Source organism: Physeter macrocephalus, unplaced genomic scaffold, assembly GCF_002837175.3.
Source record: "Physeter macrocephalus isolate SW-GA unplaced genomic scaffold, ASM283717v5 random_541, whole genome shotgun sequence".
NCBI lineage: Eukaryota > Metazoa > Chordata > Mammalia > Artiodactyla > Physeteridae > Physeter > Physeter macrocephalus.
This window is the reverse complement of record NW_021145875.1, coordinates 25,371-40,659: the sequence shown is the minus strand read 5'-3', so window position 1 is coordinate 40,659 and position 15,289 is coordinate 25,371. Positions and strand designations below refer to the sequence as shown.

The following is a 15,289-nucleotide window of genomic DNA, read 5'->3' as shown; positions in this document are numbered from 1 at the left end:
TTCGGGAAGATCCCACATGCCGCGGAGCGGCTGGGCCCGTGAGCCATGGCCGCTGAGCCTGCGCGTCCGGAGCCTGCGCTCCGCAACGGGAGAGGCCACAACAGTGAGAGGCCCGCATACCGGAAAAAAAACAAAACAAAAACAAAAAACAAATAGGACTTATCCCAAGAGGGACAGAAAGCAACATGAATCCAAGGGAAGAAAATTCCCAAGTCCTCTAACGCTAGAAGGATCGCTACACTCCCAAGTGTGTGGCATCCACACTGGGGTTCGTCCAAGCACACAAACCTCTTAGGCAGAACATTTCTGTAGAGTTTAGAACAAGCTGACCAAGAAAAATCTAGCTTGCTAGACGAATCTCTGAGTCAAAAGTGTCCTTTTCTTTGCTCATATAGCTATTCTCCTACTCCCACTCGCTCTGAAAACAGCTCATGTTCTTGATAGAGGCATCTCTCTGATCCAAGTTTTTCCTGTCAGATGAAGCTCTGAAATCTGCTTCGCAGCAACAAAGAATTTCCTAACCACCTTCTCAGGCCAACCATGCTTTGGATTGCTTAAAGCTGGAAAGATGCTGGTTCTCATTCAAAGAGAGATGATTTTTATTATTCCAGAAAGGAAAATCGAACCATGAAACTTGTGAACTAAGACTTCTTGCTTATAATTTTTTCAGGGTAATCAATTTGGTTCCATTCAGCCAAAACAAAGTATTAACATTTTCCTCTTAAAAGAGACCTGGCCTAGGATGCAAAAATTTCTTGTTCATATACGCAATTATCTGTATACAATTACTTGTTAACTTCCAGTCAACGGTGGGCTCCTGGAGGGCGGAGAAGAGGCTGGCAGTCATCCCTGAGTTTCCAAGGGCCCAGCACAGGGCCAGGTATAGACTGGGCGGGTGCTTGGGATATGGTCTACACAAACAGGCATCAAACTCAGCCATCCACACCCTCTTTGTCAATTTCATCAACACAGACATTGAACCATTTCACAGGCAGCAACCTGGATCACTTAAAACTCTAAATAGGTCACTGAGGGCTTGCCTTTGGTCACAAACACATTCACCAAGGTGTTTATCGAGGGCTTCCTGATAGACCAGAGGGTAAACGACAAGAGCCCCTATGTGACTGGTGCACCAACCGAGCAGATGAACGTGGCTGCCAGTCAGCCACCTCAGGACTGCAGCCAGGGGCTGCCTCTGTCGCTGAAAGGCTGTGCTTCCGGGGACTGCTCTGGTGCCCCATGCAATGGCAGGGCCTGGAATCCCAAGGAAACCTAAGCCCTGGTGTCTGTTAGGAAAATGAGGAGGGCAATAATCCAAGCCACCTGCAGTGCAGGTTTAGCCAAGTGACACTCACGTCTGGGCCCAGCTCCCTTGGGTCGGGCCATAGAAGGGATGTGTTAGCTGCCATCCATTTCCTCACTGGACTACAAGAGGTCTCTGGTTCCTTCTAATGAATTAACATCCCTTCAATTTAAAGGTTCAAAAGCCTGGCTGTGGGCCTCTACATCCACTGGAAGGAGTGGAACACAGGGATGATGGAACCTCAACAAGTCATGGAGGGGCAGTAGTAGCACAGCCCCCCTCTCTTTGGGGACAACTTTAAAGTCCCCTCCCATTGCCCCCAACACCTCCACCACCACAGCAAAGATAAACGACGGTGGCTGCTGTGTACAACCTCCAGGCACTAGGCCCACAAGACCAGCGCAGAGGGCAGCAAAAAACACTTTAGGCCATGCGGGCCACACAGTCTCTGTCCCACCTAGTCAACTCTGCTGTTTAGCGCAAAAGTAGCCGCAGAGAAGATAAACTAATGTTCCAATAAAACTCAGCTTATAAACTTTCACAAAGCCACATTTAACCTCTGCGGTACTCTGCTTTTTCTACCCTCTTCCATTTGTTTTCCACATACAGGAGGCAAATCAAAAAATGGGCCTTATATCCCACTAATGCCTGCGTGCTGCAGTTTGAGAGATATTGTGCCAGATCCAGGACAGCCTCTGGGTATAGACCTCAGGGCTGGGTACAGACTGGCTGGGTTCTAACTGCCTCCACACCCAACAGTTCTGTGACCTTCAACAAGTGACTTCACTTCTGTTTCAGTTTCTCAGCAGTAGGACTAAGGTGAGCTAATGCATGAAAAGCACTCAGACAGCCCCCGGGGCAGGTAATCTTTGACCTTCACATGACAATGCCCAAGAGGTACTGTCACACCTTTGGGAAGCCCAGGAGACTGACCTAGGAGATGAGTAACTCTTGCTGCACATCCAGTCTGCCTGACACCCACGTCCACAGCCAGCCACCACTCCCCACCACCTCTCTACAGAACTGGGCCTGCCTGGTGTGGAGGGAGCAGGCGGCATCCAGGCTCTATGCAGCTTTATGGCTCTGAAGTGTAGGGTTTTCCGGGATCACTCAACAGGGACAAGGGATCCAGCCTGAAATTCAGCTAAGCTGCTGAGCCAAGGTTTCTCTAACGGCTCTTCCTGGAATCTAGCCACTTAGCCTACCCTTACAATTCATTTTCAAGGCATCTACTCTGCGGCTGGGTATCAGGAGCTGCAGTAGCAGCAACCATGCCTCACCGTGGCCAGAAGCGGCAGAAGGCAGGGCAGATACGGGAAGGTAACATGAGGCCTGGTAAAGGCAGTACCAACTTCTGCCCAACTCTAAATGAAGTCCCGAGGAGAGAAGGGCTCCTTGAACACTCCGAAAACTGTTCGGCTCCAAGAAAAGCACGAGACAAGCCCGGCTGCTGAATGAACAAAACCTTACCTGACTCAGCCAAATCACCAAGGGGTGGGAGAATCTTGGAGCTGGGACAGACCGTACTCATTTCTCTCAGACTCTGGTGAGGGTAAAGGACTTACTTAAGGGGACGTGACTGGTTAGCAGTGGGTGAGGTGCTAGAGCCCTGGTTTCCCTGGTCTCAGGAGGCCTACCAAGGCTGTAGCCCTGACTCAGACTCTAATTGCAAAAGATGAGCAGGGAAAGGTAGCCAACATGAGCTCAAGAAAGCATGACTGTTGCAGCATCGTATAATAAGGACACTGAGCCAGCAAGAAATGCCTTAAGATGGCTTCCACTTAGTTGAAACCCCAATCAGCTCCTTGCAATTAAATTGCTGACCAGAAACCTAAGAAGTGAAAGATAAATTGACTTCCTTCAAAAACACAGATGTTATTCTTACTTCTGTTTCTACACCAGCCTGTAAATTCTATTTAGAGTTTTTCTCTAGTAGGGACAGCAGGAAGATAAAGAAACCAAGATTCTCTGAATGCCAGGCATTGTGTGGGTGTTCTGCATATGCCCATTTGACCGCAATGCCCCTGAGAGGAGGGCATTATCCTCGGTGGCCACTGCACACTGAACACAATCTTATCTGCCTCCAAACCCACGCTGTTCCTTCATATCCTGTTGCCACCTCCAATGTTCAAAAGATGTCACCACTTGCCTTACAAATAGCGAGCTGAGTCACCAGTTCACACAGATGAAAAATAACAAAAATAAAAAAACGAGAAAGATCCTCTACCCAGAGCAATTTGGCCAACAGAAGCAAACTATGCTCTGAGCAAATAACCTATGTACTACTAAAAAAATTATTCCAAAAGCAGGATGCAACTACGTCTACACCAACTAAGAGGCCACGTCTTCATCTTGGTCATCAACTGACTAAGGGTCAGAAATGTATTTTAAGAACTGCCCTCATGGGCTTCCCTGGTTGCTCAGTGGTTAAGGATCTGCCTGCCAATGCAGGGGACACGGGTTCAAGCCCCAGTCCGGTAAGATCTCACATGCCACGGAGCAACTAAGTCCGTGGGCCACAACTACTGAGCCTGTGCTCTAGAGCCTGTGAGCCACAACTACTGAAGCCCGCAGGCCTAGAGCCCATGCTCCGCAACAAGAAAAGCCACTGCAATGAGAAGCCCATGCACCGCAACAAAGAGTAGCCCCTGCTCACCGCAACTAAAGAAAGCCCATGCACAGCAACAAAGACTCAAGGCAGCCAAAAATAAATTTTTTTAAAAAATTTGAAGAACTGCTCTCATAACCTCATATTGTTACTAAATCGAGGCAAAAAACTTTGCACAATGTCTTCAAGACTGCATCTTCATGAACTATCAAAAGCAAAAGAGGCCTGCAGCAAAGACTCAGCCAATAAATTTGCAAAGCCAAATCCCTGATACCAAACAATCTGTTTTACCTTAACTTACTCAAATGAACTTTATATGCCACCCAAACAGGCAGCTTTTCCACTCTTTCCATTGGGTTCTAACTCTGAAACCGACCTTAAACAATTTAACAGGATTCCCTCCACCAATGAGCAGACTGCTCCTGCGGATCTTGGAATCAGCTTATTAAATACCAACTGCCAGAAATCTCAGTAACAATCCTTTTTTTTCTCCTATTATGTCAGTCGTTATGTTACCAAGGTACATGTGAGCACCTTGCTCATTTAGAAACTCAGCCACTTCACTTCCTATTTGCTCTGAATTATTTTCTTCTAACCTAAGCTGGGTCAGAACCAGTCACTCTGGTAGTAGAAAATATCGTCTGCAGGGACCAAAATTAGGTTCTCTGGAATATGGTTTGACCTGAAGCTACCCACAGAGGCTTGGAAATAGTTTCATTAGCGATTTTCGTCATAGAGGTTATTTATTGTAACTGGATCTGGCCTACACAACAAGATGGCTCTAGGAACCTGATAACCACAAAAATGTAACAGAAGCGAACAACAAGTAAGGCAACCCTGAGACATCCATTTTTCGCACGTCAGGGAAGGGAAAAGATCTAAGAGAAAGGAGCAGAGGTAGAGGCATTATTCAACAACAAATTACTGAACCAGCCCAATATGAAATTGTCTACATTCAACTGGAGGGGAAATCACAAACTCAGAAGCAACCATTCATCTCTAACTTGCCAGTCAACAGCTGGGAAAGCCTGCATTTCTACAGGTGCAAAACAATTTTCCCTTGGGATCAGCCTTCCTGGTTGAGGCAAAGCCATACTACTGGTTTTCTAAAATAGCTAGCTCCACTTTAAGAAAACTCCGGCTTGTTAAGAATCAAAAATTTAAACCTTCAGAGCAAATCGAAACCCTATCTGGGAGATAGTACAGGTGATGAATTAGAAAGCCCTTTTGCGGAATCACATTTTTTTCTTTTGAAGAGCAAATTTGAGGGGAATAAAAAATATAAAGGGGTTTATGACCAGAATAACTGTTTTCATGGTCACAAGTGATTTTGTTTCTACTGGGAGATTTTTATTTGCTTTCAGATTAAAGCTCTCCCCAGAGAACATAAAAATTTTAAAGATTACAAGTGTATAAGAGCTGCTGTTAAATCAGGGATTCTGAGTGACACCCTTTTTTTTTTTTTTTGCAACATCCATTAATTTGAAATTTAACTAATACTGGTACATCAATTTGAAGGGGGAAAGGTAGTACTGTGACATTTCAAAAACAAAGACTTCTGAAATAGTTTGACATAATTACTGGGGCTTCTTGGATTTGATGGATGAGATTCCTTGGAGAAGGAAAAAAACAATAAACCCTTGTGTTGATATGCCTGAGCGTTTTTAAGTGCTTGAGGAAATATTTTAACATTAATGACTGCTAAAATTTTCACTTATAAAAGAAATGCAATTTCCTTAACATTTCATTTTAAAAGTAAAGTTAAAAAAGCATCCTTCTACACTTAGTAGCCCTTGTCACTTGGAAGGTTCATCTGTTAGCATCCAGTTTCTGCACTTGGCTCCTGGAGGAGAAATTTTACAAAAGATGGGAAACTTCAAATAAATGCAATTCATTTTCGGCTGACCCTGCGCACTGGATAGTGTGTTCAGTTTGTGCTTCAGACATTGTTTTGCAGGAACACTGGACTGTGTGGACACGTCTTCCTCCCACAACTGATCTTACATACCTAAGATCATCACGGCGGTTAAGTTGTGAACATACCGAGAGGAAGAACAAAACGAGTGGCCCACTGAATTGCAGTTTACATGTTTCCTCATCTAAATGTCGGTGAATTTTTTTTCTCCTAAGAATGGAAAAAAGGAAACAGGATCGTGGGAGGGGAAGAGGGCTGTGTGTTAAAAAGTTTTCTCTAACAAAGTATGTCAGGGACCAAAAGTGGGCAAGACGGAAAATGGAACTTCAACGTGTTTTGTCTTTTAACAGAAGAACTTATGCTTGTAAAACACATCAGAAGTAGTGTTTGGTTCTGCAAGTCATTTCTGTTGCTGTTTTTTCCTCGTACATGTAGGAGAGGGGGGACGGGGCCGGAGGAAGTGTTCTCTCCACCATGGCTGGGCGTGTAACACGTTTGCATCGACTTTTCACGGTCAGGCATGTGCTTTCGAACAAAGGAACAGTGGAGACGGGGAGAGGAAACTGAGGCTTGACACACTTTACAGATTTGGTGCTTAAACAGTACTTTACAAATGACTTGCTTAATTTAAACGTCCATCACCATAAGAGACATCGGAGTCAAATGAGAAAATTGGATCTACTTGAACCACAATCTTTTTGGGGCAGTTGGGGCAGAGGGGAGGGAGAACATTAACTTGCACGCAAGCATCATAAACCAAATTCAGTAACCTCGTCTCCTACAAATGGACTTGAAGTATCCACTTTCTTCAAAGATGAAGGCTGGAGACAAAGCAATGGACTGAAATGGCAAGAGGGATACCAAGGGCTTGAAAACATATGGGCCTTTTACAGAGGTTTTTGTCATGTTACAGTAATACACTTTCTTTTTTGAGAAAACTGTGTACATCAAATTTTAAAAATTAAACATCGAAAAGGATGTGCAAGTCTAAAAGGGCTCAACAGGGTTAGAATCCTGATTTGAACATATAAATTCACGCTCTCAAGCATCACTTTGGTCTAAAGGCGAGGAGGAAGGCAGGCAGGAAAGGGACAAAAAGAGGGAGATAATTGAATTACTCAATAAAAGAGGCTACTTACCATCCCAACCCATTGTAAGACATACACTTCTGACATAAGAGAACTCCTTAGAGGTCGAATAAAGCGTGTAAGCACCTTTGAGTAATGCACCTGCCCCCAAGAGGGGGCCCGGAAGCCCAACGTGGGCTTAGCGAACAGACCTTTGCTAATCTGTTTATTTCCTTGAACTGGAGTCAGGCTGCGATGGGCTGCGATTCCCAGGACGATACATTTAATTAGAACAAAACAGAACAAAACAAAACAAAAAATTTGTAAAAGCTCACCAAACTGCTGCACTTGTGTCTCTGAATGTGGGTGGCATTTCTTTTAAAAGGCAAAGTATGGTCTGTGAAGGAGAAAGGGAAAAGGGGAGGTGGGAGTGGGGAGAAGGGGCCGTGGTGCCTGGCATGGGAAGCCCTAGCTAAGACCCCTGTCTAAGGGAGGGTCCTCTGCGACTCCCCAGCCCCGGGCTGCGACGGGGCAGCCATCTGTCCAGCGCCTTCTCTTCCCCTCCCCACCCCCACTCCCTCCAAGACTCACTTTCCTGCCGGCTGAAACCCTTCTACGATTTCCAAATCCACTCTCTAGCCACCTCTTCCCCTGCCCCACCAAAAAAGAGTGGGCGAACCCTGCACCCCAACCTTCTTCTGGCGCAGGGTAAATGGGGCCCAAACCTCTCGCTGAAACGCGCCGGGCTGGCCCCTTTATCACCCTCCAGAGAAGGGCATGTGGCGAGCCCATTTCGCACTTAATAAAGGGGAGGGGGGCGCTGCCTTTCACCCCTTGCCAAAGCACAAGGAAACCTCGGTTTTTTCTCCCGGAAGGGATGGCGCCCCATTGTAGCCCGAAAAAGGAGGGAACCCCACGAGAAAGAGGGGACCAACTTCCTCTCCTCTCCAAGGCAGGGAAACCAAACCTCACCAGCTTCCCCCCCGACCCCCGTCAATAAACGCATCATCTACCTACGAAAATCAGGAGGACCCCTCCCTTTAAGGAAAGCATGGGGAAGGGTCTTCTCCCCAAAAAGAGGCAGGGGCTTCCAAAGGGGCGAGAGATCCTCCCAATTTTGCCCCCTAGAGAATAGCTAGGAAACACCTCCCGCCAAAAAAAAAGTGCAAGAGGCCCCCACCGAAAGGACCCCCCGTAAGGATGGAGAAAGAAATTAACGAACCCCCACTTCCTGCCTCCTACAAAAGCTAGGGTACCTCTCCAAGTAGGGCAGGGCACACCACCCCCAGGAGAAAGGATACTGCCGGGGTCTGGGAGCCCCCCCCCCCGACTCCAAACCCCTAAGAGCGGGGCTGTTGCTCGAGATCCCCCCCAAAAGGGTCCGGGAGCCCCTCCCCCATTCCCTTCCCCGAAGCCAGGCGACGGGCAGGCGGGCCCGTGGCTGCCAGCTCCGGGAGCAGGGGCAACCAGGACCCCGGTGGGCCTCCGAAGCCCCCCCGCCCCCGGCGCCCCCTCCCCAGGGCGGGCGCGGGGGGTCCTGGGGGCGCCTCCTCACCTTCCCCTCAGCATGGCGCCCAAAAAAGACAGAGCGAGAGCGAGGGAGAGCGGGCGAGCGCCGCGAGGGGGGGGAAACGCATGAGGCCGGGAGAGAAAGCAAGTGAGAAAGAGCGAGCGAGCGAGAGACACCCACCGACCCCGCCCTTCCTCCTCCTCCTCCTCCTCCTCCTCCGCGGCCCGGCCCAACATGGCGGCCGCCCCCCTTCCTCCTCCTCCTCAACCTCCCCCCGGGGACGCCGCCCCGGCCGGGCCGGGGGCCTGACCTGTCGTCAGGGAGCGGGAGGCGGTGGTGGAGGAGGTGCGGGGTGGCCAGGCAGGCGTCGGGGGAACACGGAGGAGGCGAAGGCGTTGATGGCGGTGGTGGCGATGGCGGCGGCAGCGACTCTGATGGCGGCGGCGGGGGGGTCCCGGGCGCGGCCTCCATAGTTCCTTTGGGGGGGAGGGGATGTTAATGCACGAAAAAGGACTGCTTGGGCGTGGCGGGAGGGGCACACTTCAGCTCTGAGGGCTCCTGATAGGAATGGGTATATTTTTCAGTTTCGGAATCACCTCTGCGCCGACCTCCGCGTAGGATGCACGGCCTAGGCCTCAGCGGGCCGCTCGCCGCCTGCTTTCTCCGCAGCCCGCCCCTGGGGTCACTCGCTCACAGGCGCGGGGCCCTCATCGGGGCGAGAGCACCCCCACACACACACCGCTGCGGGCCCGGGGGTGGGAGACCCGGGGGACACGGACACTGGTGGGTGGTTCGGTGTAATTAGCGCGGGCCGCGCGCAATGGAGCAAGCGAGGGGGAAAGGGAAAAGAGGAGAGCGAGCGAGGGCGATTAAAAAAAAAAAAAGGAATTTAGGAAAAGGAAACGGGCCGCGGAGACAGGCCGACTGTGTCTGTCTGTCTGCCCGCCCTTGGTGCCCCGGCTTCCCGGCCCCTGCCGCAGTCAGAAATTCACACAAAATGGCGGCTCGGGCCCGGACGTGCCAAGAGGCTGAGGCGGGAGGAAGGGCGAGGTGGGAGGGGGAACTGGGAGGTGGAGGCGGTGTCACGTGGAGGAGAGAGGCACAGACTGCTCTCCCGAAGGGCCGCGGAAAGAGCCGAAGGTAGAGAGTGAGGCCGAGGCAAGGCGGAAAAAGCCGGAAGGAGCTGAGGGGCAGATCGCGAGGGGCGGAAAGAGCCGAAGTTGTTAACGGGGGTGGGGCTAGAGAAAGAATGGGAGGCCCCGGGGAGCCGGAAATAGCCGAAGCGAATCGGGACTGGGGAAAAACAAGGAATTGTGGTGATCCGGAAAAAAGCGAAGGCGGTGTCTAGGGTGGGTGACAGGAGGCGGAAACAGCCGACTGACGCCCGGCGGCAGTAATAGGATTTAGACGGAAAGAGCTGAAGTGTGGGGCTAGTGAAGCGATTAATTAAGAGAGTAAAAGACCTTGAGGAATTCGCTCGAGAGCAAGCGGGGAGAACCGAAAATTGCTACCTTGAGGGAAGGCGGGAAGAGTCGAAAGTTTTAGGTGGGAGAATGGGAAAGAAGGAATTCGGGCTATGGAGAGAAAAAAATAACCGAAGGCTGGAGACCGGGTGCCTGGAGTTGTAGGTTTCCGGAGGATGAAGCAGAACAGGCCCGGAGATGACATCACTAGAGACCTGGGTTGATGATGTTATCCTTGGGCGGGGAGGGCGGTCCTTGGTAGTGCTTTGGGGGAGCTAAGAACCTAGAGCTTGCTTAGTAGGTGGAAGATCTTAAATGCTGGATGGACATGGGAGCACTGACTGGGTTCGAGTATAAAAACGTAAAATCTTTTGATCCTCACAACTGTACTAAGGGGAGCTATTGGCTGCCCATTTATTTTTTTATTTTTTTTAAAGTGAGAATTATTATTATTATTATTTTTTTTATTTATTGGCTGCTTTGTGTCTTCGTTGCTGCACGCGGGCTTTCTCTAGTTGCGGCGAGCGAGGCTACTCTTCGTTGTGGTGCGCGGGCTTCTCATTGCGGTGGCTTCTCTTGCTGGGGAGCGCGGGCTGTAGGCGCGCCGGCTTCAGTAGTTGCAGCACGCGGGCTCAGTAGTTGTGGCTCACGGGCCTAGTTGTTCCCGCGGCGTGTGAGATCTTCCCGGACTAGGGTTCGAACCCGTGTCCCCTGCATCGGCAGGCCGATTCTTAACCACTGTGCCACCAGGGAAGTCCAAGCTGCCCGTTTAATGGGTGCAGACTGAACCTCGCGGTGTCTAGGTAATTGGCTCAAGGTCATAGGATTAGCCTTAAGGAGCATAACAAGATTTTTAATCAGCTAGCATTCCATTGCCCCCTCCTGCAAAAATTCTGTTCAGTCCTGTTTACAAGAGAGGATCTTCATTCGATGCTTTTGTGAGCTCCTTGTACAGTGCCAAGTCCTGTAATGGGCGAATGGAACATAGTTTATTTTTGGAGCTTAAAAACGGATAATGCCCCAGGGGAAAGAAACTAAGTTGAAGAGTAAGCGGGGGCTCCTGTTATACTGGGGGACAGGGTTGTTTAAGCTGAGACATGAAGAAGAGATAATTCCAGGCAGAAGAAATAGCTTATTTCAGGCCCTGAAACAAGGCAAGGACCACTTAGTTTCCAGGAATAGAAAAAAACCCTGGAGACAGAGACGCCAGATCACCCGCTATATTAATCTTACTATAAAATTTAAGATGTCCCAAACCTGGTCTGGGACACAAGCTCTTCGTGTGGGTAATTTACAACCTCCTTCAGGGAAGAAATTGGCATTCCTGTTAAAGTGAAATGATTAAGCCATTTTCTATTGAATTTTGATGGAATGAAACTTCTGGGAAATCAGTGGCCCACCCAGTTAACAGTCAGCTGACTGCCAGCCAAGAATCTGCTATCTTTAACTGGATCATCTTTTCTTCCTGGATCTAATCTGTAGTCTAATAGGGTTATTTAACAATTCTCTTCTATAAAATGACCTTACCAAGAGAAAATGTTTCAGTTGGCCTACAAGAGACCTTTTTTCCTTGCATGTATGATTGTAAAACATTGGCACATGCTCATAACTAAATTGTCCAAAAACGGTGTTTTTTTTTTTTTTAACACACGGAGAGCTAGTAGAGCAGGATTGTGAGAATGGAAAGGAAAAGCACAGAAGTGGGTCTTTATGTGTAATTGTGAAAGGTGCCATTCCCCTTCTATGCCTTGATTTCTGAACCCCGTGTATTCTAGTTATAGACAAAACAATACTAGGTGAGACCACAGACCATGTCTAGGAAGATGGTACCCTGTGCTTTCAAGATGTGGTCTCCACTTGGCACCATTTCTGAAGCTTCAATAAGCCACAGTTCTAGAGGGCCATCTGCTTTTGAGGGCTATCTGCTTTTAGGTAATGAGGAAAATGAAAATATCAGCAAATCCCAGGAAGCAAGATTTCTCCGTGCTTTTTCAGTGTCCACCAAGAGCTTCTGACATTCTAGATGACACTTGGACTTAATATTTAATTGTTGATTAGGGTCCAGACTCAGTAAAGTTATGGAAGATTCTCATGTTTCAAAGTGATTTTTTTTCTGCCAGAAAAGACAACCCTGAAAGACATTAACCAGTTTTGTATCAAACTTTCCAACTTAATTCCGGCATTTTTTTCCCCACTGTCTGTACATATTCATATCTCATGTCTTCCCTTGAACCAGCTTTATTTTTCTGCTAGTTCCCCGACTGATGAGTTAAGTAACATCTTTGATACGTGCTCACCATGGTTTTGTGTGAGGGTGATGTTTTTAACTTATAAAAATTTATACTGTGAAAACAGATAGTAAAGTTCAGGGATGGTGATGCTGGCAGAAATAGGGCAGAGGCAAAAAAAAAAGAGTTCCCAACAGTGACGGCAATCATTATTCCAACGAAGGGGAATTGATGACCCTTCCAACTGGAAAGGATCCAAGGTAAACAACCTGCCACCAGTGGCTGGTAAGTGTGAGAACTTTTCACAGAACTACTTGTGCCTTGAGGACCAGCTTGGGTTCAGTCCCCAATATAACACTTCCACTAGATGCTGGGCCTGCCAACTTCATCTCTTGGTGCCTCTGATAATGCACCATCACCTGGGATTCTGTGCCCAATCAGTGGTCTTCACAGAACCCATGAATATGCCAAGAGCTGATTATTAGTACTAGAAGAATCAATCACCAGACAGATCATGGCTTTTTATAAAACCCCAAGGTTTATTTCTCCTTGAGGCTTACCAGAGGTCCACAGACTACCCTTATTTTTATTTATTTTTATTACTTTATTGAAGACTAGCATACATACAGAAAAAATATAATCACGAGTATTGTGAAAATTAATAAACAGAAACCTCATTTAAGATGGAATCAGGGACTTCCCTGGTGGCGCAGTGGTTAAGAATCCGCCTGCAATGCAGGGGACATGGGTTTGAGCCCTGGTCCGGGAAGATCCCACGTGCCGCGCCAAGGTTTATTTCTCCTTGAGGCTTACCAGAGGTCCACAGACTACCCTTATTTTTATTTATTTTTATTACTTTATTGAAGACTAGCATACATACAGAAAAAATATAATCACGAGTATTGTGAAAATTAATAAACAGAAACCTCATTTAAGATGGAATCAGGGACTTCCCTGGTGGCGCAGTGGTTAAGAATCCGCCTGCAATGCAGGGGACATGGGTTTGAGCCCTGGTCCGGGAAGATCCCACGTGCCGCGAAGCAACTAAGCCCGTGCGCCACAACTACTGAGCCCGCGTACCACAACTACTGAAGCCCACGTGTCTAGAGCCCGTGCTCTGCAACAAGAGACGTCGCCGCAATGAGAAGTCCGCGCACCGCAACAAAGAGTAGCCCCCCCACACCCCGCTCGCCACAACTAGAGAAAGCCCAGGGCAGCAACGAAGACCCAACGCAGCCAAAAATAAATAAATATAAATTTACTTAAAAAAGAAAAGATGGAGTCAAGAGGCCAGAAGGGGGAGCTCTCATGCCCTGCTCCTTGATGCCAACTGTGTACCCCACGGAAAGAAACTACCTTGCACTCCCAAACAAGAGGGGCAACTGCTTTACTATGCCAAAGGAAGAATTTCTTCTCACTTAGCCACAGCCCAGCCAATGAGAAATGTTACAGCCCCGCCAATGAGAAGTCATTGCCAGCCCTGAACTCCTACTTTCCTCCAACAAACTTTCATGTAGAACAGCCCCGCCCAACTCCCCCCTTTTCCTTAGAAAAGCAGACGCCCTTCCTTTGCTCTCTGGACTTGCCGGTAGTTCCTCATAGATTATGAGCCCTGTATTGCAATTCTTCTGTTCCTGGATAAACCCATTTTTTTTTTTTTTTTTTTTTTTTTTTGTGGTACGCGGGCCTCTCACCGCTGCGGCCTCTCCCTCTGCGGGGCACAGGCTCCGGACGCGCAGGCCCAGCGGCCATGGCTCACGGGCCCAGCCGCTCCGCGGCATGTGGGATCCTCCCAGACCGGGGCGCGAACCCGGTTCCCCTGCATCGGCAGGCGGACGCGCAACCACTGCGCCACCAGGGAAGCCCGATAAACCCATTTTGGTGATAAAATAACCTGGTGTTTTATTGGTTTTAGTTCAGCATTATACAGCTTGATAGGTTTACATGAAGTGAATATGCCATGTAATCAGCACCTAAATCAAGAAACGGAAAATTATTTTTTAAAAAGGGGGTAGGGTGGAAAAAACAAACAAACAAAAGAAAACGGAAAATGATAAGCCAATCCAGAGTCTCCTCCTGTCCCCATCTAGTCACTACCTCTTCCCAGGGTAATAACCCTTCTGACTTCTAACCTATACTCTTTGGTGTCTGGCTTCCTTCACTCAACGTTAGATTTGTGACATTTAGTTGAAGTTCATTCATTCTCATTTCTGTGTAGTATTGCACAGTGTGACTAAACCAGGTATTGGGGCTAATGTGGAGCAACTAGAACTCTCCTACACGGCTGATAGGACTATAAATTGGTCTAACCATGTGTATTGTGATTTATATTAAGAAATACATATTTGATCTTTGTCCCTGTACCTTGCACTGAGCTCCTAAAGCCCTAGGACTTTCCTAAGTGATAAGAGCTATAGATAAAGGTGCCTTTTCTTATTCATACAAGCCCCTTTCAACTACACCTGAGTTTATGTTAATGAGGTGACTTTTGGAAAGCCACAAGCTGGTTGCCAGGGGAACCAATCAGGAGATTAGAGGTTTGCAAATTTTAGTCCTACTCCCCAACCCCTAGGAGAAAGGAGAAGGGCTGGAGATTAGTTTAATCACCAATGGCCAATATCTAATCTAATCTGGAGATTAGTTTAATCACCAATGGCCAATATCTAATCTAATCAATCGTGCCTATATAGTGACACCTCCCTAAAAATCCCTGAGCTATGGGGTTTGGAGAACTTCTGGGTTGGTGAGTAAGAAAATATCCATGTTCCAAGAAGGTGGCACACTCCAAACTCCAAGGGGAAGGAAGCTTCTGTGTTGTGGGTTTTTTTGTTTGTTTGTTGGCCTCTCCACATGGCTTGAGGGATCTTAGTTCCCCAAACAGGGATTAAAGATTGAACCCACACCCTCGGCAGTGAAAGCACGAAGTCCTAACCACTGGACCACCAGGGAATTCCCGAAGCTTCTGTGTTCTGTGCTCTGGATCCTTCTGGACCTTGCCCTATGCATCCCTTCACCTACCTGTTCTGTTAGCATTCTTTCATATCCTTTGTAATAAACTGGTAATCTTCTAAGTAAACTGTTTTCCTGAGTTCTGTGAGCCACTCTAGCAAATTAATTGAACTGGAAGAAGGGATTGTGGGAACCTCCAATCTGTAGGTACTTGCCAACTTCACTTGAAGTTGCAGGTGGGCCATC

At 48.0% G+C, this 15,289-nt stretch overlaps 1 protein-coding gene across 6 annotated transcripts in view; it reads right to left on the bottom strand.

Annotated features, from left to right (window-relative positions):
* Positions 1 to 10,300, bottom strand: part of LOC114485127 (zinc finger CCCH domain-containing protein 4-like) — an 18,817-nt gene extending 8,517 nt beyond the window's left edge. For 2 of the 6 annotated variants that reach the window (XM_028485869.2, XM_028485872.2), the window contains exon 1: positions 7,229 to 7,444. In XM_028485869.2, coding sequence (XP_028341670.1) covers positions 7,229 to 7,353 — 125 coding nt within the window. In that variant the 5' untranslated portion in view covers positions 7,354 to 7,444. Of the gene's footprint in view, positions 1 to 7,228; positions 7,445 to 8,448; positions 8,563 to 8,713; positions 8,880 to 8,999; positions 9,151 to 9,914 lie in introns of those variants that run through there. The other 4 variants (XM_028485867.2, XM_028485871.2, XM_028485870.2 and 1 more) reach the window with 4 other exon arrangements.
* Positions 10,301 to 15,289: the final 4,989 nt, after the last annotated feature.